Genomic DNA, 26,740 nt, shown 5'->3' on the forward strand with positions numbered 1-26,740 from the left:
GCACCAATTGGACTTTTGTCAGAGATTTTTAAGGCATTTAAATTCCCCTTACTGCTTTGTTCTGGTCCAGATTCAAACCATTAATTTGCTGAATGAATTTCTGCTGCCTAAGACTGTAATTATGTAAGATAGCATGTATGATTTTATTTTGTACTTCGATTAAGTGGCTGGAGCTGTGGCAGGCTCTCTTCCCACCTGGTCAACAGGATGTTAGTGTCTGCCGTTCTCATATACCTTGTTCTATCTCAAAGTTAATGAAATGGCAGCTGTGGCATGACATGTGATTGCACACTGAACAATTGCATGTTGGTTTTAAGGTATGCTTTTGCAAGCTAAAAGTATGGTAGAGCTGTCTATTGTCGTATCGCCAGTATGCTCTCTGTCATCTGCCTGTGGTATGGTTTGATGAGGACATCAACAGTGGTGCAGATGGAGTAGTCTAACACAAACTTTGTTTAGTAAATGCGTAAAGACCTGTCAAGCAGAAGAATGAATATGGAAAATTAAAAAATTCAGCCATATTATGTGTTGCAGCAATATTTAGAAACTTCTATGTTTCCATTTCTTTGAGGCAATTAAGCTATGCCTGGAGACATTACTGTCCTTAAGAAGCACACTGTGTTTGGGAAACAGATTAAGAAGTTATTAGTTTTGCTGCTGTGTGCTTTTATATATATGTTAGGCTGTAATAATCCTGAAACCTAGGGAAATATTGCAAGTTAATATGGAGAGGGCAAGTGGAAACACAATGCTTTCCCACACAATGGGTAGAATATCACCTCTCAGCCGATGAGATTTTCGTTGCTGTGTGACCAACAGCTTTTCCTATTATTGGATTCATTATTTACCAAGACAATTCGAAAGTCCTTAAAGAATTTTGGTCCATTTTAGGTGTGTCCTTGTCTAATAGCGATGCAAATTTAGGGAAGTGTTTATGGAGTACTGAATTGGGGTAGAGGTAATTGCTAACAGAGCTCTATCATTTCAACTTCAGGCTTTTCACTGTTGTTGCTTGGAATTGAAGTTTTGTGTCATCTCGATGTATTAATGCTACTTGAGGTATAAATCAGTAACTTTGTTACACTATTTGCAAAGAAATGTACTTTGTTTTTAAATCAGTAACACCTAATTACAAATGGCCCATATAGCTAAAGACTTAGTTTCATGTTTTAATCTTTTCCAATTCTTGAAATCCCCTGAACAGGGCAGAAAAAAGGGTGCACAAAGAACGTCACAGCTTCTACCCTCAGGTCAAAGCTGAATCCACTCCATTGTGTGTAATATCCTGAAAACATCAGCAGCCGTAACCCAGAAATCTCTGCATGCTACACTCACAGTTTTTGAGAGTGGCAATCAGAGTAGTTCATGCCGAGGCTGCTGCTTTTCTAAACTTTTCCTTTCATCCCATCTCTTAAACCGAACTCTGGAAAATTCACCTGTGGGGTCCCCTAGCCCATCTGCCGTGTCAGACTGATCTTGGCTGTCTTTGTATTGCCAAGTATTTGTATGTATTGCCACCCTTCCTAGGAATCTGCATCCAGCTGTGTTCTTGAATTAGTAGATACTGTTAGTTTCACAGCTGCCCTACAGGCAGACCACCACGTTTGTGATTCTGCAGATTAGGCCTCTGCAGAAGTAGATATTTTGGTTTCTTCTCTCTGCCCGCTAGAATGATAGCTGGGTGGGAATCTTGCAGGTAGCCTGCACTGCCTATGTACAGGACAGGTTTATATAAGATTTGGCAAAGGGGTTAGTTTAAAGTTGATTTTTTTTAAGGCAATTTATGGTAGTTTCAAGAGCAGAAATTCTCAGTTTCTCTTGGCACCACCAGAGAACTAACTTACAGTATATAACGTCAAGTTCTGATGTACTAAAATGTACTAGTGACAGCTCTAAAGTAATTCAGTAATGGCATTTATGAAAAGACTTACTATGGTCATGATCCATCTAATCTTTGAAGCTTTTAGATGAAAAGAAATAAAAAAGGAAAACCTTTCAGAAAGTCATGAACTGTGTGGATCAAGAAAAACAGCTGATTAGGAAGATAAAGGATAAAATATGAAAGAATAAAATCTGCAGCTCAGTCATTTAAGGTAAACAGAATCATAGGTGACATGCTTGTCGATAGAGCAGTTCACATTTGGGATATAATGAAAAGTTGAAATTTCACACCATGTTTAGAAAATAATTTGGTTTAGCTTCATTTGTGCACTTGCTTGTTATCCATCCCCAATACTAAAAGTACACAGTGCCAAGTCAGCAGTTTTGGTAGGTCTGGCATGATGTGGTCAGTGGTCTGTGTTTGTGTTTTGCTTTTAATAAAACAGGATTTCCAGTGAATTCCTAAAACAGTCCCAAAAATCTGAAAACCAAAATCCAAGTTAGTCATCTCAACTTCACTAGAGACTGGAAATTATTTTCTCACAGACATAAGTCTTGTCTACATTGTAAAACACATGCATCACTTCAGTAAGAATGCTTTTATACTGAAGAACAACTTGTATTTCTGAATTTTTGTGACTATTTTTTTGAAATATCCTTTTATGAAGAATCATGTCCAAACGCAAAGAGAAGTGATGTATGATTTATTCTGCCTTGTTTATATTCTTTTATGTTTAGGTCAGACCTCTTCAGGTTTTTAGCTGCTGCAGAAATTCCATATGCTGTGTTCATCTGGTACCTAAGATTGAAATATCTCTTCCCTGTCTTTTGCTTTTCTTCCTAATGGCACATTTCTGTTGCACATTTTAGTAAAATAATCTGGCAATTTCTGACCTGCTTCTGTTAATAATATCTTTTTTGAGAAGATCCTTTCTTGTAAAAGTTCTCACTATGTAGCAGACATGCACCATATATAAGGTGACTTTATGCTAATAAAGGCAAAAGAGAGGAAAAAAATCATGGTTTTGTAGTGACTGAGAATTCTGTCATATGAATGAAGTCCTCAACATACCTTGAAAAGAGTATCTACCAACAGAGACACTGTAGTTGCTATAAATACTACGGAGTATCAGAACTCAAGGCCTCTTAGATAAGCCTTTCTCAAAGGATTCAAGTAATTTTTTGTGTGTTCTTTGTGTATTAGTTCATTTCTGATATGGCTTTCAGTAATACAGTTCATGTCTTTTCAGCGCAGCAACTGGAGTACAAATGTGAAGGTATATCCCACTGTGGAAAGGCAGATCAGTTCTCTTGTTTTTAGAAATGGTTTTGGTTTATTAACTATTAGCATCTAAAGGTTATTTTCAATAAAAAGGAACGAATACTGTTTTTTAGGTCTCTGGATCTCCTTGCTTCTTTTCCGCTACCCTTTAAAAACCCCCACCAACTAACAAACGAACAAACAAACAAAACAATAACACACACACCCCAAAAACAACCCAAACCCCAAATCCTTTAAAATTAGATTAGAAATATAATCTGACAAATCTTCAGGCATGTGATAGTGCTTCATGCCAATAAAGTTTTCTTTCAATAAGAAATTCTGGTTCTTAGTAACTGCAGAAATGTGCTTTGTGTGCATAAAATGAGAGCATTTTTCTTTAAAGTTATTCTTGTCAATATGTAAATAATTTGTATATTACTGTAAAACTTGGGGATGGGTGGGAAAAGGCAGCTTCATAATGCACAGCACTTTGAAAGTGCTTTTTTGGGGGGGGCTTGTAACAGTCACTCTTTTTGATAGCAGGACGGACATAAGTTTGCTGACAAATGTTTGGCATGTTGTGGATGTTTTAGATTTGTTGTTCTTATGCCTGTTACCACAGAGTTAAATTTATGGTACAGTCTAAGTTGATTTCCTTAGTTTATACAACATTATTCTAATTTAACAAGGATTTGCTTCACCTAGATATAAATGAACAATAATAGATGTGATGTGTCAGATAGCTAGATGTTGGATTTGAGAATTTATTCTATGAAGTAAGATGTCTCGCATTCCTTGACTGCCCTAGAGATGTTGATTTTAATCCCAAGAATATTTACTCATGTTTTTCTGTGCACACAGTACAGAGCTGCGATTCTAGTTCATGAGTAGGTAGAATTTAAGTTTAGTTGATAGTCTTGCACTAAATATAATGGCTGGTCTATAGGTTTTGTTGATTCGATATAATTTGATAATATTTTTTACAAATCTTGAGGTTGACAGTAGTGCTTTATCAAGATATGGCTTAGGTCATGTAAAATAGAAGGTAATGTATGGATTGGGGCAGTTGTCATGTAATGCAGCTACTATGGAGAAAATCTGTTTAGTGCAGGGAAAGGTAGTGTTGGTGTTGAGAGTTCTTGTTATGTCCATTTAGACCTTTTCTGCGCTACTGTTCAAAACAGAGGGAAAGATATTTACATGGGGAGAATGTCCTGTTCCAATACTTAACCTGATAATGAAAAATCCATAGTGTTTGTAGTAAGTTACCCCTGGTGTACATGCTGCAGATATGAGCAAAGCGAAGACCTGTATTCCTTCCTATAGTATTGAGGATTTATTTAGACGTTTCATCCGTATAAGTGGGGGTTTGCCTGCTTGTATTCCGTGGTTTGGAAGTTGTGGAAAAGAACTGATCTGTTGTGATGTGTTTTGGGTGGTTTCTTAGTCTATAACATAGAAAAACTCAGGATATATGGAGTACATGAGATACCTGTAAGGACTGTGGTTTGGTGGAGGTTGAAGAGAGAGGTTTTGAGGGAATGTATGAGGGAAATGGATGTGTAGGTCCGGAAGCACAGAGCTGAGTGGGAGGGCATGAAAAGTTTGCGTTATTGAACGAGCCTTGTGATTAGTATGATTTTAATGTAATCAGCTTGCTTGCTTTGAGACGTTTCTTCTGTGGCTTGTTGCTCCATGACTACTGGTTGGAGTTTAGTCAGTCAAGTGAGGACCATGCTGACTTTTCTGAAGTGATACTCAGCTAGGGAAAGTTGGAAGCTGCTGCTGCCTAAAATAGCTATCCCTGGTAACAGCTATATGAACATTAACTGTACTTTGCATGGTGTGCTTAAGCAGTCTTGAAGCGTCGATAATGCTGTCCTTGTGCTCAAAATTGGATGTACTTTTAAAATTGCTTCTTCCATAGTCTGTTCATCTATCCCATATTCACATTTGTTTGGAAAAACTGGTGAATGTTGTTTCAATGTGTTTCTACAGTTAACTGCAAAAATGGTTCTGTAATGCAGTGAGATAACTTTTTTCCTTCTGTTTCTTACTCTACACTCAAATAGCATATGGAAATAAAAGCTATAAAATATGTGGCCTTAGGTAGACATTTTCTAAGTTTGTAGTGTTACGTGGATTTTTATAGGAGTTAAATGGAAATAAATGAGCATGTTATCATGAGTGCAGTGGCATTTTCCTGGTTCTTATTGTTCTCAGAACTGGGTTGAGCAAATATAACAAATCAGAAATAAGGAGGGGGGCTGGGGGAGTAGCACGTGCTGGTACTGTAATTTAAACACATGGTCTGTGAAGCATTACTGTGCAGTGTTTTTACCTCTGTGTATTATCTTTACCTGCTTTCGTTGCTTTGTGAAATTGACCAGTGGAAAAGTGAAAAAATGTTCTTCAGTATGAAGGTTTGTGGATAGTCCAGTATGTATAGGGCAGCCTTTACTATGTTGTGCCCTGTTTTATAAATATATAGGCTGAAAAGCAAATGAAGTCTTGCTGCATGTGGCATGTTTCTCAGTGGAGCTGAATATTGGAGAACATGCAACCAAAGATGCAGTGTACTTAATAGTACCTGTGTCAAGTGAGCTGTATTGAGGGAACTAACATGGCAGTGACACCGTTTAATTAACGCTGTAGTAACTGGGGGGTTCCCTGTACACATGGGAAAACTGGCAGTAGTTGCCATGTGCAGACAAAGTAGAGCTTTGTTTGCTAGTATGTTTTTGTATGGCTAGCATTCCTGCCTATTTTGTGACCCTGCTACAGTGTGTCTGTAACTCTTTGATATGGAATTGTGTGCATGTTTAGAGATGGTAAAATATACACAACTTAAAACTTCTTTTAAAAACCACTTTGTACTACCTTCTACCTTATAACAGAAAGTCCCTTCAGTGTTTAGAATGTGATAAATAATTCTACCTAAGTACTTATTTTGGTGACTACTGCCCCATTTTATGATCTTCTGAATTTGTATCTATTCATTGTCATTTGTTTGGAATTACGAAGTAGTTACAAAATTCAGTATTTTTTGGGGGAAATACCAACTTTTTAAACATCATGTAATATGTTAAAAACATTTAATAATTCAGTGGAGCACATTTTTATTAATTGGAGTCAGGGGTTTTGTTAGTAAGTTTCTAGGCAACCAATTAGTGGCTTAGGGCAGGGAGAAAATTATATTCTGTTTTGTTTGTCCGGTTTGACCTGTGATGAGGTCTTAATTTATGACCAGAGCTCTTGGATGCTGTGGTCATGCAAATACAAAACCAAAGGTAGGATTCATCTCTTATAATGTCACTGTATTTGACCTAGTTAACTTAGGTTCCCCTCTTCAAGGAGAAAATAGGCCGGACTCACCTTCAATATGTTCCTTCAATTGATCAAATGAATTACATCCTAGTAGTGCTTATGTAGGTTCCTTGCTCATTGGTGGAGAGCAGGGTGACAAGGTGTCAGTGTCCGCAAAGATGCTAGTGTTGAAGTGACAGGTCTGAATTATTTATCCCTTTAGAATGTTTAAAGTAATACAGTTCCAGCTCCTAAACTTGATTATATTTTAAATAAGAGAAGCTGTGAATTGGGAACAGTTACCACACATTTATTATTTAATCCCAACAAAAAGATGGAAAGTTTACAGCCTGATTGATAGTTCAGTACCAATACACATTGATCCACCAAGACACATACAAAACACAATGACAGGCGTGGGTGCAAAGCAGAGAGTTGGCAGTACCTAGTTTTGAACTCAGATCACCAACAGAATTCATATTGCAGATTTAAATGTGGTTTTGCAGAAGTATGAAAATGGGCATTCCATGTAATGCCTTGGATTCCACTTGATAATAATATGAGTTTTAATTGATACGCATTCTAAATGAATCAATACCAAGCTTTGTTGTCAATGCTCAGTGTGTATTAGTAGTTTCATTTTTGTCCACATGTACTTCTTGGAGCAGTGTTGCTTGACGGCATCAAGATAATATTGGTGCTTGTTATGAATAGCCTGCATTTGTTATTAATTAGCAAAACATGCTAATCAAATACTCAAAAGGTGAAGCAATCATTCATTAATTAAGCTTTTATATTCCCATTGAATTGAATACCTTTGTGTATGACAGTGCTGAATGTACTTTCCTTTTTTTTTTTTAATTTTTATTTTTTTCCCCAAACCTCATAAATCTAAGCTTCCGAATGTTTGGAATCAGGTTCTGCAGAGGGCTAGTTGAGTTGCTTGACAGTCTGGCTGTCCTCATCTTTTCACATGAAGTTGAAAGGCAGCTGCACATCACTTTCATATTACTGCTCTAATGTGACTGGTTACTTAAATTACCATGCAGAGATTGTTCAGTGGTGAAGGGAATAGTCCATCAAATAATCTGAGGATGTGGTCTGTGCACAGAAAGTTTGGGAAGACTAATGATTACTCACTAGTCAGTTCATAGCAACTCCATAGGCACTGAATATGAACTCATCATACCACTGTGCTTGAGATTCCAGACATAACTAGCTTGCTTTTAAAGACTCTGAATTCACATTTAAAAAGTACAAGTAACTAATCAGCAAGAAAAGGAAGAGAATGTTCAGTTCAAGGGTACAACATCTAGTTATGGTATGACAAGCTAGATTATGATATTCGTGTTGAGCCTTGTCTCACCATTGCTCTAGGTCTGATGGCTCCAGCTCTTTGTTGGGGAAGTGTGGCAGCCAGAGTAAGGGTTTGAGAATCTGACATACTGTGATGCTTGGAAAGAATCCAAACAGTTCTTGCTTGGTTTTGAATATAGGTGTTGTTGGCAGGCTTAATCTTTTGTTAAACTTTCTGTGCTAGCAGGTCATTGTTGTCAATGCGTGACTGTCCTAACTCTTGGGGTTTTTTTGTCTTAGTCACATTGATCAAACAACAACATGGCAAGATCCTAGGAAGGCCATGCTTTCCCAGATGAATGTTACAGCTCCCACCAGTCCTTCTGTGCAGCAGAACATCATGAACTCAGCATCAGGTAAGCAAAATTTGTATTTATGAAAAAGGTCATACAAATGAAGTTACTACTAGCAATTTAGTTGGGGTGAAGGGAGTCCAAATCTCACAGTTGTCCTTCTAGCTATTCTGGTTTTAAACTTTAAATTTGGTGATGCCTGGTGTGCCAAGCAAGAGGCTGATACTTGAGGTAAGAGAATTCGTATAATATTTGTGATGTCAACAGAAAGTAACCAGTAGTTCTTTGGTTTGTGGTTTTATTTTTTTCAAATGGAAAATTCAAACATTTAAAGAAGCAGAATTTTTGCTAATTTATTCTGACTGAAAATGCTGTTAAACTGATGAAGACCAGTATTTCCATTAAATGAGTTTCAGTTTACATTAAAGCTATAGTACTTTGGCAGTGTTCTTCTGCCTCCCCTTGCTCACTTATAGACTTCGTATACTCCCATTCATTTGTTATGAACATCTCATTTTTTCCTGTCTCCCCTAAATGAACACCTGGAATGAACATCGAAACACCTGGAAATGTTGTTTAGAAGCAGAGGAATTTTGATTTTCCTCTTATTTTCCTATCATTTCCAGAGTCCTGTATCATGATGATTATTCCTCTAGCTGACAAAGTCTGATGTCTTTTCATGGAATACAGAATTTTTTTCAGCTAGCCTGTGGGGGGACATCACTGGACAGCAGTAAAGTGTGCTTGTTCTTGCTATAATTCTGCATATTACGAGCTGTATGTTTTTAGAGCTCTCTTGTTCCGATGATGCAGAGAGCAAGCAGATAAATTTGGTGCCATGCTAGTTTGACTGCTGCAGTCTTCCCTATGCTTTGTCACCTTCTGTCTGTCGCTGAGGTTCATGTTTTATTTATTTTCTCACAGTGTCATTGTTTTTTGTGTACGTCTGCTATTCCTGTATTTCATGAAGGTTATTCTCTGGCTGCTTTTTGCTGTCCATTTAGACAGCTTTGTTTCATGCTGCAATTCATATGCTGCAGACAATACCAAAAGATGAGCAGGCGTGACCAAACTGTGCTGTTCATGAATGAGTATTAGAGGGGAAGCTAATCAAAGTTTTTGCCGGCTGGGCCAAGAGGTTGGATTATCCTGAAACAAATGAGAGTCCTGTTCAAGTTCAGGAAGTCACAATTCAGAGCAATTAAGGTTTCAGGCTTCGATGTGAAAATACAATATCTGTGATTATTTTGTTGTGTAAATATATCCCAAGAAACCTGCAGCAATAGAGAAGACATGTTTTTGCAGGGACAGTTCTGAAGAACAGAGAACAGGAGAAAGGAAGTAATTCCCTTGGTCTGTCTTGCCTTTTGGCTTATCTCACTTGTGCTAAAACTAGATACTTGCTGTTTGAATATTGACATAAAGTCTGTGTTTTAAGATAACGCCTCAAACCTTCCGTTGTGCCAAGAATTAACAGGAAAAAATATTGATAGTGAAGTAGGATTCACTTTATGTACTTAGAAAGAAATCAAGGGTCCTTAGCAAAAAACCCCCACCAAAACTGGGTAGTTATAAAGGGGTAAAAATCTAGAAGAGAATCTAGCAATCAGTACACAAGGATTATTTTTAGAAGAAAATTAAGAATTTACATGTAATTGACTGGTGTGCGTGAGCAAGTGATCCTGAATATACTGTTGCTCATGCAATAAAGAAGAGTTAAGACATTTAAGTGGGTTGTCTTGTGACTTGAGAAAGCACTTTTTGAATACAAGTTCATTGAACATTTATTTTTAATTTCACAGGTGATACCATATTGAATGTGAGCTGAAAATCTTGCAAAGCTTTTTTTTTTCTCCAGTGCTCTGATTTTGATAAAGTGCATGAAGAAATCAGAACTGCTGTGTATGATGAGTTATGTGTTTACATGGCATTGCTTTTTTTTAAGCCTAAATCAGTTGAGGTAGTATGCCTTGGAACTGGCTTTTTGGATGCACCTACTTTCATTTAACAGAAGTCTGTTTTGAATTAAATAATACTGAACCTGCATTTATTGGATATGATTCAGTTTCTGATATAAGATTTGGAAAATCTTTATGTACTAACTTTAAATTATGACTGTGTATTTGTATTTACTAATATCTGTAATACTAATATTACTCGTATCTGGTTCTGTTACTTATTACTAACAAGTTCATGGTAACTTGTGCTTCCTTGGTGGCCTTGTAAAGAATCTCTGAGAGAAGTGGAAAAATCAAGTAACTATGTACCACTTCAGCACAGTGGAACTTAAATCCAAGTGCTAACGTCATAAATATAAGACTACTTAATGTTCTAATTTGGATGTTCATCTTCAAGAACTGGGAAATAAAGTTGAGACCGTTAAGACAGAAGTTTCCTGTTATGAAATATTGCTGGCAGTGAAACATGCCCTAGTGCTTTGAGAGCCTTTCATGAAAGATACTGGGAAAACCAAGTGTAAGTATTGTGGCAGCTGGAGGTCACTGCATTGCAAAAAAATGTCCACAATGCCACAAGGGAGAATGCTTTCCTTTCTGTATGATTCATCTGTGTGTAGCGCTTATTAATTGTATTCTTAATCAGAAGTTACTGTCCAGGTTCTAGTATATTTAATTACAGACTGCTACAGGAGCTTGTGAGTAAAGTCACTGTAATAAAATATTAGAGAGAAGATTGTTAGGAGCTGTCTTGAAAGCCATTAGAAGCGTTAGCTATTTAGCCAGAATTAGAATTCTAGCAATTAGCTAGAATTAACAACAGGAAAACAAACAGAAGAAGGAGAGACAGAACAGAACTCAGAAAGCTGCTCTGCATATTGAACATAAACGTGTTGTCTTTTCTGGATAAATAGGGTAAGTGGAGCTCAGGGAAAATGAGAAGAAAGCAAAACTAGAACGTGTGGTAAGGGTGAAGGCAAGTCAAAAGATGTTTAAAATAAAAACAGGGAAGATGTAGTTTAGCATGAGGTTAAGATTTTTATGTTGTTTTTCTTAGGAAATCCCACTTCTTGAGGCAGCTAAGTCTGGATAAGAATCCAGGTATCTTGCTGTAAATTATGTTTCTTTAAGGAAATTAATGGGCATCTGAACCAACTTCATATGTTCCTGGCATGATTTTCTGAATGAACTATTTTGTGAGTGTTAGTTAGTGGGGGGCATCAGTATGTGGAAAGTGAGGAATTTTTTTCCTGCTTGTTTTGGTTCTTTGATATTTTCTGTCTTAGTCTTGCTGAACATAGCTCATTACATTAAAATGGTTTTGGCCATATGTATGCAGAGAAACATAGTGCTTTTTTAGATGGTATTTGTTGGTTAATCTCCTGTGAAATAGGATTGCACCTTCACATCAATAATGGAAGAAAATGAGCCTGTTACTTAGAAATAGGCAACATGTATATAAAAATTAGTCTTGACTGTTCAGATTTGTGTGTGTATGTGTTACTAACCATTTTCCCCAGAAAGTTATCACAGGAGAAAGCATGTTCTTCTGTCTTGATTTAAAAAAAAAAGTAATATTGGTATGTTGTTCTTCTGAGGAGCCCCTCCTATAAATTTCTTACTGAGGTAAAGTTATAAATTTGAAAGTAAACAGTGCCTGTTTCCTGTACAATTACAGTTGATGTAGCAAAGATGGGATAATACTTGTACTTATAAACTTCCATTCTTCAGATACTTTTACTGCCTGAATCATGCTTGACAGCACTGCTTACTTTAGCCTCTTCTCCTTGCACATAGACATTAGATAATTACCTTTGGGGCAGATTACCTCTCTTTGTCTTTTTGTTTTCACTCTTACATTGCAGTTTTGAATTGGGCTTCCCAGTTAAAGTTTGCAGAGCCAGTGTAATTCCGTTGCCGCTTAGGGTAGGGCTGTAGTGCCATCTTGAAGGCTGGTAGGAAAATGGACACTGATTCGTAACTCTTGAGGTTTTTTTCCCACCCACCCCCGGGTGATGAGAGGGTAGGGAAGAATACGCCAATGACTAAAACAAGTTCTGGCTCTTCTCTTAGATTCTGGCTGACTTCAGTTGCAGATTTCTCTTCTATGCAACCAGTCCTACTACAAATTCTGCTTTGTGTACAGTCAACACTACATATGATCTGTTATGAAACTTGAGTTCCTAAGTGTCTGCATGACAGTAATGTTAATTTCTTTCTTCATCTGCAAAGAGTGCCCCTTTTGTAATAGTGCTTTTTTGTAAGTTTTACTGATTTGACAGAATAAAGGTGGACTTTAGGTAAATTTTGTAGACTTTGACATAATTTTAAAAAACTTTGGAATCACAGTGACAGCAATTAAAGCAAAAAATTTCAACTATTAGAATGATCAGGAAGGTTCTTGGAGATCAGTGTTTGTATTAGGTGAAGATGATTCCTGCTATTGAACATAGGTGTTGCAGTTCCTAGGTTGTCCATGCATATTCTTATAATACCTAGATACAGGTGCTCTCTAATATGCATGAACCTTTTGTTAAAATACAGTTTTATTTACATTTATTTTACAACTAAATATCAGCAAATGTAGGGACTTGCAAGATTTACTTTGCATCCGAGCATAGCTTGGATCTCTACTACATTTTTGCTTTTGTTACTCTTCCTGTTGCTTTCTGTCTGCCAGCAGCAAGCTCTGCTTTGCGTTCAAGATCTGCGTTTCATGATGTATGATAAAGTAAAAACTCACCAAAAATGAAGACATGCACCAAAAAACCAGAGACATGCACAAAGAATTTTAAAATTACATGTATTTATGTTAAGTTACACTATTACATAAATATTTAGTTACAGAGGTATGCCTTATCAGTAGTTCTATAAGGATGGCTTACATTTGGAAATTCAAATCTAATTTTTGGATAACCTTGTCTCTAAAAGTACCACAGTAAATGGTGAGTTCCCTAGAAGGGTTGTCTCTCCCTCTGCACATAATTTCATAGAATTGTAAGCTTATGGTTGTGATTGTGTTCAGTTGACCTAGGAGGCACCAAACAGGACTAGTAGGAGACCATGCCACAGGGACATTATATTGTTGGTGCTAAACGTCTACAGAAGTTCAAGAGAAGACTGGAAAAGTACGTGAAAGAGAGATCCTTTGCCACCTAGAGTAGACAGAATCTGGCTCTAGAAATCACCTGAGGTACTTGGAGGCCAAGTGACTATTCATAACCACTATACTTTTGGGGTCTCTGTGTGTATTCAGTGCTTTATTTTGAAGTTTATAGAATGTGACAGTCACTAAACAGACTACTTGCAGCAGTAAGATCCGTCCATCACCCCAGGCTAGGTGCTTGGGCTAAATGGACTTTCGGTTAGACCCAGCATGACTGGTTTTGTACAACATGGGCTGCAGTAACTGGAAATTTTAATGAGAAGGTCTGAAGAGCAGTAATATAGAACTTAGATAAGTTAAATCACTTATAAACTAGTACTGGAAGTTCTGTCCCTATTCAGCCGCCTTTTGAAGGAAAAGGGACATGTAATTGCACAGGAATTTTTCTAGATGCTCTGAGTTGAATGCATCTGATATTCTTCACCATGGTTTTCCATTTTTCCTCTGTTACTTGCCTCTAACACAAAGTTTGTCAGCAGCCAGTTACAAAATCAGACTTGACAGTCTTCTGGTTTCACAACTGCTCACAAAACAGAATAGGAATTACAGAAAGCAGTACTAATCAGTTTTTGCACATTTCAACATGTAGAGATGACAGCAGAAACAGGAGAGCAGTTTACTGGCCAAAGAAGAAAGCAACATCATGATTAATGCCAAAAGTTTTTAGAGAAAAAAGTTCTGTTTCTGCAGCTGTTGATGGCACTTAGCAAGGAAGACTTCCTACTGTGACAACCAGGTGAGCAGACAGATCTTTCCTATCTTGTCCACAGCTGTGCATTTTATTTAGAAAGAGAATCTTCTGGTAAGCTAGTACTCATTAGATCACTGAATCTCATAAGCAGTATTGTTCCACCAAGTAGGTGGACTGATCAGCTCCTGACATCCTGCTTCAAAGGCATTTTGTTCTCATTTACTATAAAGGGACATGCTGGACCAGTATATACTTTACTCAGTGTTCAGCAGGACTGCCACCCCAAGGCTAGTTTTGTTTTTCCTAGAGCCAGCTGCATTTTTTGGCTTTGCAGTTCAAAAGAGAATTTCTTGCTGAGTTTCATCTCCAAGGGATATGTGGCTTAGAAGGACTCTGAGGGGAATGGTAGCAAGAAGATCTGCCCACACGACCAGTGTGTTGGCTTAGCGGTCAGGGAACATTGTTGGTTCTTCACTGGCTTCTGCACTGGGATGATGTGGGGCTTGTCACTGTGTCCCTGTGCCCCAGTTTTATAAAATGGCATCTCACTGATTAGCTGGCTGGTCTTTGGGTATGGTTAACAAAGTAGAGGGTTCTTTGCAGTTGATCTTTCAATTCCGCATTGAAGTGCTGTTGTACTGTGAATGTATTAGGATTTATGAACATTTTGCAGTGTTGTCACTCTTGCCTGCTCTATTCATAAGCCTCTGGTAAAAGCTGAAGTACTCTTGTGACTTGTGTGCAACATTTAAAGCTTGTGAGTGTTAAGGGTGGGAAGAAAATGCCCAATGGTTAGATACTGTTTTTCCTCGCTCAAAAAGCTGTATCTCTAATGGTGGAGTGGTGAGGTTCCTAGAGAAAGGCATAGTTTCCAGAGCCAAAGTGAAAGAGTTTAAATTAGAAATGTAGTTTGCAGTGGATTTGCAAGACCAGAGTAAGAAATTCTTGTCTAGGTCATGCCTTGGGATATTACTGGAATGCAATCAACTGATGGTTTTACATCTTTTGAGATTAAATAAACAAATTTATCACCCCACCCCACCACCCAGCGTTAGACGATGAATTCTTCAACAGGAGCGTGACTTTAGGACGAAATGACAAGCAAAGAGCTAATGTAGTTCAGGCACTTAGGCATTTATCAGATACACACACAACATATTTTTGTGTGTGTATCTGAATCTCATGTGTGAAATTGTGATGTATGTGCATACCTAATGTAATTTACATTATACAGGATAGTCTGTTAGTCCAACAGCCAGGTCGCTTTTGCTAGTGTATTACTGTATTACACTGAAGAAGAGTGGAAAAAAAGGTTGAGATAGGATGGCTTCCTGCAGCAGGTCCTGTTCTAATTTCTTTTACGTTCTTCACATTTGTAATGGATCTTCTGATGTATCACCTTAGGATTGTACTTAAATCTAAAGAAATACAAGCAGGGTATTCCTGTATCTAATTTAGATATTTGTAAAAGTCTGTATCTATGGGGGTATAAGTATTCGAAACCATACGTTTATAAATGCCAAATAAGATGAGATGAGTATAACTTTAAGAGTAGTTTTCAGTCTAAGCAGAATACAGATGAATGTACATGATCATATGGAGATGGGAATGAGTGATTTCTGAACTGTATAATGATGAAAGGTGGTTTCTTGAAAGCTGCTGTTTGGAGCATAAGGGTAACACACCTCAAGACTGTTCAGACATTAGCTATGGGCTCCAGAACACCATCACCTGCCTCCCTTTTAGTGTTTCCTCAATGCAGGTTTCCCTGCCTGTGCCTTCCTGCTCGTAGAGGTGTAGCACTGCTGTGCATAGCACTGTGTCTCTGTGTCTGCTCCTGGTGTTTTCTTAGCTCTGCTTTTTCATTGCTTGTTTGCCTCCTGTGCTTCAGGTTTGTGTTTTTGCTTGCTTAAGCCTTTAATGCTTTCACAGAAAGTTATGGTGTGAGGTAAACAGAAAATCGGTTTTGACACTTTTTTTTTTTTAATTGTTTGTTAAAGGTAGAGGAATAATTCAGGTTCTCATCAGTGTTACCTTGTTGCTGCTGCTGGGCCTTAATCAGTAAATGAGCTTTCCCATGAGAGGTAGAATATCTCTATGCTTGTTCTTTTTCCTGGTGCTTATGCTGGTTTCATTCTGGCAGGCTTGACTTATTGCTGGTTTTGTACTGTAATGCTATAGCAAAAGGGAGTGTCAAAAGCATATGAAAGGATGCAAATGAGTTATAAAATTAAACTCCAAATCCTAAATCAAAATGATAGAAGTGTTTTCTGTTCTTTGATTTTCCACCCACCACTTCTTTGCCCTTATCCCAGAAATGTTAGACGAGCTTGAAACTCTTCTGTTTCATGTACTGTTATATATGTAAAATGTTGGAATTTTTTTTAGATCAATTTCAGCTGGAGCAAACAAGAGCCCGCCATCAACTCCTTCCTTCTATATTGCAGGCCCACTCCCCGATGGATGGGAACAAGCTATGACCCAGGATGGAGAAATTTACTACATAAACCATAAGAACAAGACCACATCTTGGCTAGACCCAAGGCTTGACCCACGCTTTGGTAAAAGTTCATCTCACTTCAGAATTTTTGATCTGCTTCAGTTCACTCAGCTTTAATTTTGCAGGCATATTTTGAAAACTTTTTATAGTACGATTAAAATATATTTTAATTATACAGATCTTATTTAAATCATTATTAAAAAAAAAAAAAAAAGATTTAAAGGATAACATATACCCTTTAGGAGTCTATGTCACCAAAGTATCTAATTCTAGGGATTGGTGTTTTGCCATATGATCCATACAGTTCCCAAAATTGGTGGCATTCAGAAATTACTTACCTAGAGACAGTTTCAGCCAAGCTCACTCTTCCCTTTAAAATTGCAAAACTTTACCGCAGAAAAATCTTTTAACTCCTAAACAAATATTTGCTTTCCTTTGCGCTATCTTAAAGAGGGCATTGTCAAATAATAATTTATGCTGTTCAAATACACTTGAAACATATACCAGCTTATAATTCCAGCTTGTCACAGTGATGATCATGACAAAACTTTCTGTTTTAAACAATATGGAGAGAAATTACTAGTTTTGCTGTTTCTATTTTAATCATCTTTTTGTGGGGTAAAGACTGTAATATTGGAACTAGTAATAGTAACTTAAATTAGGGATCACAAGGTCTAGATGTAAAAATTCAACAAAATAGAATTGATACCTCATTTTTTGTAATGTTTTTGATCTATATGAAGAGCAGAGCTGCAAACATTTTGATAAAATATTGGCACTGATGACTATGAATAGCAATAGCATGTAATACTAACAGACTCTGAACTAGATTCTCAGATTGTCCAAGTGATTGTTCTGATGCATTTAAGGTGGTACTACAACTTTAATTTTTGTATAAAGCCATGACTTGTGTGTGTGAGTGTTATTAGCTGTATTCATTTGCCCTTGATTTGTTTTCCCGATAACTTACTATTTTCAACTCCTTTGGATTTTGGTTATTTTTCCAGAGCCATGGAAAAAACAGTAGGGGTAAAAAAAAAAAAGAAGAGATCATTGTGGTTTTCAGGCTTTAGTTTTGGACTCGGTGCAACTAAATGAAAACAGTGTGCAGATCACTGAGTAGGTCAGGCTGAGGGGATACAAAGCCTTTGAAGCTTTACAGGGGTTGACCTAACAACAACTGTGGGCCCCTTTTGGGAGAGGCATTAACTCCATGAATGCCATATAAACACAGAGCTGCAAAACTCCTCGCTGTTCTGTTTTGTTTTTCCGAAATGGCTGTTAGAAATTTTAGCTTTTTTGTTGTGTGGGCTTGAGTGCTTACTTTAAACATCCGTTTGCTCTTATGGAGAACACCAGATTGTCACACTTTGTTTATGAACTGCTCACCAGTTTGTAGACAGGTTGAACCACTGTGCAACTTGAGCCTAAAGGTGGGGCGTGTATTGAAGGTTGTCAGCTTTGGCAAATGTCCATGCTGGCTTTAACACCAGCCAGAGTTGCAGACCTGTTTGCCTGTTGTAAGAGCAGTGTGTGGGTAATTTGCAACTTCATAATTACTTAATATGTGAATAAGGCTGAAAAGGAAGCAGTCATTTTGAAAATCAGTGTTGCCTTTTGCAGTTAAAAGAGGCAAGTCAATTATATTTACTTAAGTAATCTTGCAGGGTGTGTATTTTTCTTTTCTTTGTATTACTTTATAGTTTCCAATGATGAGCTGGAATTAAAAAGGAGTGTGGAAAAGGCTTTAATTGACAGAGGTTTTGAATGAGATGAATCTTGTTTCTCAGAACTATTTTGCACTCCTGTAAATAGTATGGTCTAACTGTAAGGGCAAAAGCAACTTGTCTTGTACATACTGAAACTCCATCGAATGTTGATGCTGTGCAGTTAAACTGAAACAAGTTAGAAATGTCCAAAAGACTGCATAAGGGTTTCTTGCTGCATAGCTTCCCTTTTTGGGCCCACTGTGTATGTGTATCCCAGACAGGCTTGAGTACATGCCAAGGCTCTTTATTTTGTGGTCGGACTTTTAATCTGTTCCAGACCTTTTCAGTCAAAGAGCTCAAGTGTAACTGAAAGGGGCAGGAAAGAAAAAAAAAAAAAAAAAAAAAATGGAAAAAAGTAAAAAAAAAAAAAAAAAGCATGTGGGCTCTTCTGATCTAGAGTGACGGCAAATAGAGACAAGCTGCTAGCTGCTGTTGAGCTTGAAGGAGTTTTCCTTGAAATCTGAAGTTGTACACATTGTATTGTGGTTTATGTTTTTATCATTTGAGCCAAGAAAATACAAAATCTTATTCCTGTTGCTTTTTCACTTGTGACCTCCTTCAGTCACTCCAGTAAAGAAGAAAAAGATCTGTTTGACAGAGCTAACTTACTGAGCCTTGCATTTATTTATCATGTGGAGATCCTCAACAAATCTGTGCTGTGACCCTAAATAGCATGTGAATGACTCAGAAGTTTACCTCTCTGTGCTTAATATAGGTTGAAAATCCTGTTGGGTTTTTTTACCCCCTGAGGGTCATCATACTCTTTTCTGTCACTGTTTTTTTTAATATAAGGGCTTGGATTTCACTGTTTTTTGACTACTAACACTTTCAGAAGCAATCCTAGATGAATTCATCTTTGTCATGTTGAAGCTTTGGATTATTACTGTGATACTAATGTTGATTGAAAATGAAGAAGAAATTAATTTCTTCCTTGATAGTGCCGCTTTCACCAATCTGAAGAACCACTGAAAACAGTAAAGCTATTGAATGGTATGTGCAAACATACTCTTCTGTTCCGGTATTCAGAAACAGAAGGTTTAAAACTCTTTGCCCTTATTGCTTTTGAATTCCCAACTTCCAACTAGACAGCCCTTATGTTTCTGTATGTTCCTCATCACCTCATCAGATGGAAGCTTCACATTCATCTGTATTTTCTCTAGTAGGTGTGCATATACCTTTTCTTTTTTTTTTTTCTTTTTTTTCTTTTTTTTTAAGTGGTACTGGGAATTTTCCATTAGTGCAGCCAGAAAAGAGAGAGAAAGGAGGATCAGTTTGAAAATTGTTTTAGGCAGACACACCTACTGACTTACTTGGTAAGGGGAATTTGGGTATTGCATTCATGCTTTCAAACAGAAAATAAAAGGATGCAGTTACACGGATTCTTTCTTGGAGCAGACTTTTAAGACTAATGCATCAGATAAGAGTCCCAGTCAGAATACCTGGCTGTGGGGTAGGCTGAGTCTAAAATCTGAGTGCTCCTAGTTGAAGATAAGAACTTTCTTTCAAGACTCAGATCTAACATCTTTGAAGTGGGTTTGAGGTCTTCAGCTACACCACTTAAACGGCACTGAGGTCTTGTGGCTCAGATGTTGATCCTCCAAGTCTATGAATTTGACTTTAGAACAGTTTTGTGTTGGGACAATTCACAAACTTTAAAATCTAGGAAAGAACTGAGTATGAAAGGAGGGTCTTCTCATGCCAGGCAATCACAAAAGATGACACGAGATCAAGGGAATGGGGATGGGGGGGCCAGGGGGTCCTTAAGCCTGTGTCAGCAGGATTCTTGACTAGTGGAGCGTCTGTTACAAACATGCTGTTGTGCCTTCTCAGTGCCTTTGCAGGCCTTGTAGTAAGGGGCTTCAAATTTTCAAATTGTTTTTTCATTTAGAAGGTTATTTCTTTAGGGTAATTGGACTGTCAGGTTGAGCTTGTGTTTTGGACTGTATTGCCTTTTACTAGCTTCTGCTGTTGTCCATTGGTCATTCTTCACAGATCTTGCTGTTTTTCTTAAGCCTTCCAGATAAGTTAATGTTTTCTTGACAGTCAAAGAACATCTGGGTAGGAAACAGGTCAGCTATGCTTTCTGAGTGGCTGGAGCTGGTAAAGTAAAACAACATCTGCTTTTTCTATAAAACTAAATTTCCTAGAACCAGTTGAATTTTGGATTCATTCAACTTTATTGCTGTAAGTTTCCGAGAATTGGCTTTTGTATCAAATACCATTTAAGGGAATTTAACTGTTATTTAAGTTTGCAGATGATAGGACTTGGTTTTGAAATGCAACTTAAAATAATTGGCTTTTTGAGGATACTTAATTTGTTAAATTCGAAGATGGGATGGTGAACTTCAACTGGGAAAATACTAGAAACTGGCAGTTGATTTGTGTGTGTCTGTTGGGTTAATGTTAAGTCTTCTGTTCAAAAGTAGTACTCCATTAGAGTAGTCAGACAATTTTATCTGCAGGAATTGGAGTAAAACAAGTTACTGTTTCAGTTTTTGTATTACTGTATTCCAGACTGAAGTTTTATAGGTTTGTGACTAGTGATCATACCAGTGTTAGCCATGGCCAGTCTTTTTCCTTCTGTTCTTTCAAATGTTGGAGCTGCCGTGGGGGAGTATGAAGCAAAAGATGTGACCTCAGGTTGAAATCATTGCCACTAATTTATTTTTATCACTCTCACTTAGAGATTATGGTAATGTTTTTTCGAAGTTCTGTATGAATTGGGGAGGTGGGACAGACAAGGAAAGACAGTTTAATATCGTTACAGAAAGTGTCATAGGGGCTCTGTGTATAGTAGCTGCTTGAACTGCAGAAGTAGGAAAAGGAATAAAGGTGATGGTAACTATAGAAATGTGGAGAATGCACATCAGGGTTTTCTGCTCTCTTTTTTTGTAATGTAAGAACACGATACCTTTGAAACAATGAAAAAGGCTTGTTCAGAAATACTGAAGTAAAATGCACCTGTAGATTTCATTGAAATATATATTTATCATTTCCATTTAAAAAAACAAACAAACAAACAAATGAAAACAAAAACCAACCACACAACAAACTTGAATTACACTTAAAAGCTACTTAAAAGCTTAAGCTTCAGTGCATTGGCTGACCTTTAAGTACTGGAAATTAAAAGGAAGTTTTCTATAGTGTTGCTTTCCTGTCCCTTACCTGTCTAGCACTTTGTTTAATATGTGTTTTTTCAAGTTAGTTTGTAGGAGCTCTGCCAGAGGCAGATCTGTGCACAAGATAGAACTAGAACTCTAGACTGGAAAACTTGCTTTTGGCCTTTGTCTGGTCGAAAAAAAGCCCAGACCTTATGTCTGGTCACAATGGTGTTTCAGATCTGCCTTCCATTTTTGCACAAAAGCAGAGCATGAGCCACAGTCTGTTTTGATCTGCAAATGCAATGTCATACCCTCTTTACATGCTCTCCAAAACAAAGTGGATTGGACTCATCTGAAAGGTCTAGTGGTATTAGATATTTCACTTCCCTGTCTCTGTTTTCCAGAACAATTTCAGGAGATCGTTTAGAATGGGGAAGAGGCCTCTGTATTTTGGTATGTGTGTCAGAGAATGTGTACAGATGGAACAGCACCAGTTTTCAGTGAACCAATGACTTGAGTCAAAGTGAACTTGTTGCGAATATTGACAGACATATGAAATTTCACTGGTAAGCATGCTGCCCTTGTGGTAGTGACAATAAATGCTTATTAGTTCATCGCTGCATCAGAAAGTAAAATCTTGTTTTGCTCTAAAGCAGTAAGTAGTTACACCTCTTTACTGAACAGAGTTCACTGAAGAAAGTGGTAAATCTTTCCACAAGTATTGCGTAAGAATGCAGTTATCTACTTTATGTAGAATATACATATACTAATAAAAAGAGGGAAAAAAACCCCTGCTTTCATTCAAGATATGTTAGGGCAGTATGTTTATGTAAGTTGATACCTGTTTTGGGGTTTGTTTTCTTTTTAGAATAATTTAATCCTGTTTGAGAAAGGTGATTTTTGGGTAATGGTGTCTTTATGCCAGTAGAAATAATGCGTACTTCCACTCTTGTGCTAGAACAGCTGTGGCAGTGAAAGAAAACTGTACTCCTAATAGGGACATTCTTTTCACCATACCCTTCTAACACCACAGTTTGCACATCTGTTACTGAGCATACTATGTTAAAATTTGAAGGTGGATCATTTTGAGTGCATCATTCGTTATCTGTAATCTAAATATATATATATATACACACACACTAATTATATACCCTATATCTAATCATATATAATCAAAAATTCAAAGAAGCGTCAGCTTTTTTCCTCCTTGAATTCAATCATGTTGAAACATGATTTCTGTTTCTTCTATACAGAAAACAATTTTGCTCTTTCTTGACAGGATACTGTTGACTTTTTAATTACAGTAGTTTTTACTGGATTTTGTAACTTCCGTTTAATCATTTCTAATGGGCTTATGACAGAGATTGAAAAAAAGATGCAGATGTGCACATGTGTATATACAGGGTTTGTTGCCCTCAAATAAACCAAAAGAAATCTGCATTTAAAAAAAAAAAAAAAAGTTTTCATGTTTTGGCCTAATTAACCCAGGAAGTGTTGTGTGGTGATCAAGCAGTGAAACTGTTTGCAACTAATACCCTTACATAGACTCTCAGCTGGTTAACTTTGGTCTAAAATGGGGACTAACATTGATTAAATATTTTTTGCCAGATATTCAGTGAACAGACATGGGGCCTTAATGAGCTCACAGTCCTGCACTTTCTGTAGTCTTCAGCGTTTAACACATACAGTTTAAACTCAGTCAACATTTATTGAGGTTTCTTCTCATAATCTGCTGTCAGTTCCATTCTGTACGAAAATTTAAAAATAAAGTCAGATATTTTAAAAATGGTTTAGACTTCCAAAATTAAAATTGATTTATTTTTAAAGAATGGAAAATGTATTGTTTCATATGCATGCACTGAGCAGAAGTTTCTTACAGCTATTTGCATTACTGCTGAATCTCATTTGTATTTGCTTTTCTGGCTGCCCAGAATATTTCAGTTCTTCTAAAACTGGCATACATTGAGTGAAAGTGCTTTTTTTTATGGGGGGGGGGGAAAAGTTAGATCCATGAAGAACTGCAACAGCATTTTATTCCAATGTAGTTTCCAGTGTGTTAAGAGTCTGTCTGTGGATGCAATCAAGTCTTAGTGGTGATCAGTCAATCCAGTGGTGATCAGTCAATCTAGCTGTTGCACCTCTGCATTTTAGGATGCAGAATGACTTTTTAAAACAATGGCAGCTTTATCAAAGGAAACAAAGAACTGTTTAAATGATTTTATATGGTCTAATCAGCAGGTTGCCATAGTGATAGATGAACAAAAAGGAAAATATTATTTTCATTTGAATACAAGTAATTGATAAATGCAGAGTAATCAATCTGTAGTTTGGATGTGCTTCTGTAATAGATAGTATTTTCATTGGATATATCTTGTTTTAACCAAGAGTCCAGTTCAGGTGTGTGTGAATATTTCTTTTTACCTAATACATTAAGGTTTGTTTGTACACTTACGACAGCAAAATGAGTTCGAAGAGCAGTCTGTTTCAGGTTCCCCCCCCCCCCCCCCCCCATAATAAGCTTCAGGATTCTCAGATTAATTGGAGACTGGAAACAATGGAATATTTTATTGTGATGATTTTTAAGTCGCTTTATAACAGCAGGATTACGAAACTGCAATGGGGGTTTCCTTAAAGTAATATAGCAATGCATTATAAAGTACGCAATCCAGAAACATGATTTGTATCCTGATTAAACAACATACTGCTGTACTAAGTCTCTCTAGAAAAGCCACTTGGAACAAGTTTTTATTACTTCCAAGACTCATTCTTTCAAATGCTGCTGGAACTTTTTTCTTTCTTCACAGCTCTTTTCAATTTAATCAAAGAGGATTTTTGCCTTTGTTGCATGCTGCAAACTAGCACCATTTTAAAACCTGGCCATAGCCAAAAATGATGCACAAAAATGGTCAACTTTGCAAAGGAAATTTTTCAGTTCCCGCACTGAAAACATTGATTATTTTTATTAAGAACAGTAGGTTATAGTATGCTCAGATCCTGAGCTGCTTTGTTGTTGTTTGTTCAGATAAATAACATCTTCAAATTCGCAGATTAAAATTCGTTTTAGTTTTGAAGAGTGAAATGATAAATACAAAAGAAAAACCATCAAACATTCAGCTGTGTCTGTTAATCATTAAGGGTGCTCTACAGCAATCTTTGCATGTAATTCTGAATAGGGGAAAGGTACTGTGTTACTGCAAACTGTCAGTGCCCTGGGGTGATTTAAATTGGCATAGGATCTTGGGAGAGAATTAGCCTTTTATGTTTGAGTTGTTAACAATCTGCTGGCCTTTAGCACCGATGACTGGTAATTGTTTCTCTCTCTTGGTTTGTTTTTGTTTTGGTTTTGGGGGTGTTGTTTTTTTACATCAGTCTAAACTTTTTTCAGTAACTGGCGAGTATTATCTGCTACAGTACAGAACAGGCGTTTTGCTGCTGAGTTTAGACAGTGGAACATTTAATGTGTAACATTTGAAGACCACTAATTCTCTGTTCTGAAAAGTATATTGCAGCTATTACAGTTGACTTTATTCTCCAGATTGTGAAGTTAAGCCATATTATAGGATGGCAACATCTTTTTTTATTGTCTTAAATTGTGTGTGTTTTTTAACTTGTCTGCCCCTCCTCCTCTTCCCTCAAATCCCCCTCTTCTAGAAACAAAGACTCGTTTGTTCCTTTTCTGCCTGTGAGGTCTTCGCAGGCTCCGCTGTGTGGGTGCAGAGCCCCTTATTTAAAAGCTTTCCATAGCCATGGAAGGTAAGGAACAGGGTGCATTAGAAAAACGATAAGTCCGAATTCAGACAGAAAAATTAATCTCTTTGCCTTTGAATGTACTTAAATAGAACTGTGCTGTCAGGATCATCACAAACCCATGAGGTTCAGAAAAAAATAAATAGTGCTTATCTGAGGTCACATTGATAAGCATTTAGAGTGCAGATTTCAGCAGTCATGTCTTCATTAAGTAATGGAGAATTGAGAATAAAAAGAAAAAAGAAAAAAACAACAAAAAACACAAACCACAAAACAACCCAAAACCAAAACAAACAAAACCCCCAAACAAACAACAAAAAAACTTTAAAACCCTTTGTTTTTTCCTGTCACTTGAAGCAAGATGTGTTTCCCTCTTTTCATTAAATATTGTGTTGGAAATTAAAGAAAATTAAGTTCTTTCCATTTCCCTTGAAGATAGCACATTTGTGTAATTAGCCAAGATGGCTGAAAATCATTCAGTGTTATTACTGTTGGGTTTTTTCCAGTGTTCTTCACTTGGGTATGTTTTTAAGACAGTAAAATTCTCTTAGTAGTGTCTTATTTTAATGTCCAAAATTGTAGTTCATTTCACAGTTAAAAATAGTTTGCTTATGTGAAAAGCATTTCCATGGTCTGTTCTCAGAACACTTTAAAATCCTGTCCATTTGAAGTCTTTTACACTTGCATTCTTGAAATAATAAAATGCTCAGAAAAATCCTTTTAATGGATACTTGAATAAGAATTCAGAAACTAGATTTTTAGGCCTGGTTTCTGAAGAATTACTAAATCATATAATTAAATTTCCCCCCAGTATTTATTGATGAAAATTAAGTATACGCTGAATTCTAAATATTTTAGGATATTCCTGCTTTACATACAATTTTAGTTAGAAACATTACTTTCAAAATGGGCATTAAAAGGCATTTTAGGGATCTAATATGAGGGAATAAAATGGAAAACATCCAACAAACGTGCTTTGTTTCTTACAGTTTTAATTGCAAAGTCAGTAGATGGGAAGAGCAGCAACTGTGATCAGAGAATAGGAATAATGCAAGCAGCTGTCAGAAAGATGCCTATACATAAAGCAAAGAATTTGGCATGAGAAGGAAATTATTTCCAAAGCTACATGTTAGTAGAATGGAGACCTAGGGAAGTGATACTTAGAATCATAGAATGGTTTGGGTTGGAAGGGACCTTAAAGATCGTCTGGTTCCAACCCCCCCTGCCACGGGCAGGGACACCTCCCACCAGACCAGGTTGCTCACAGCCCCATCCAGCCTGGCCTTGAGCACTGACAGGGATGGGGCAGCCACAGCTGCTCTGGGCAACATGTGCCAGTGCCTCACCGCCCTCACAGTAAAGAATTTATTTCTCATATCTCATCTAAACCCACCCTCTTTCCTCTTAAAGCTATCCCCCCTTGTCCTGTCACTACATGTCCTTGTAAAAAGTTTGTAAAAAAGTTGTGTCCTTGTAAAAAGGGATGTCCCTCCTCATCTTTCCTGTAGGCCCTCTTTAGGCGCTGGCAGGCTGCTGTAAGGTCTCCCCGGAGCCTTCTCTTCTCCAGGCTGAACAACCCCAGCTCTCTCAGCCTGGCTTCACAAGAGAGGTGCTTCAGCCTCTGATCGTCTTTGTGGCCTCCTCCGGACTTGTTGCAACAGGTTCACATCCTTCTTGTGTTGCAGGCCCCAGAGCTGGATGCGGTACTCCA

At 37.3% G+C, this 26,740-nt stretch overlaps 1 protein-coding gene across 5 annotated transcripts in view; it reads left to right on the top strand.

Annotated features, from left to right (window-relative positions):
- Window positions 1-26,740, top strand: part of YAP1 (Yes1 associated transcriptional regulator) — a 98,816-nt gene that overhangs the window by 45,584 nt on the left and 26,492 nt on the right. For 4 of the 5 annotated variants that reach the window (XM_037376911.1, XM_037376910.1, XM_037376909.1 and 1 more), the window contains exons 3-4: window positions 8,048-8,163; window positions 16,360-16,473. In XM_037376911.1, the coding sequence (XP_037232808.1) occupies window positions 8,048-8,163; window positions 16,360-16,473 (230 nt within the window). The remainder of the gene's footprint in view (window positions 1-8,047; window positions 8,164-16,359; window positions 16,474-26,740) is intronic. The other variant, XM_037376913.1, reaches the window with a different exon arrangement.

The sequence above is a fragment of the Falco rusticolus genome, chromosome 2 (genome assembly GCF_015220075.1).
Source record: "Falco rusticolus isolate bFalRus1 chromosome 2, bFalRus1.pri, whole genome shotgun sequence".
NCBI lineage: Eukaryota > Metazoa > Chordata > Aves > Falconiformes > Falconidae > Falco > Falco rusticolus.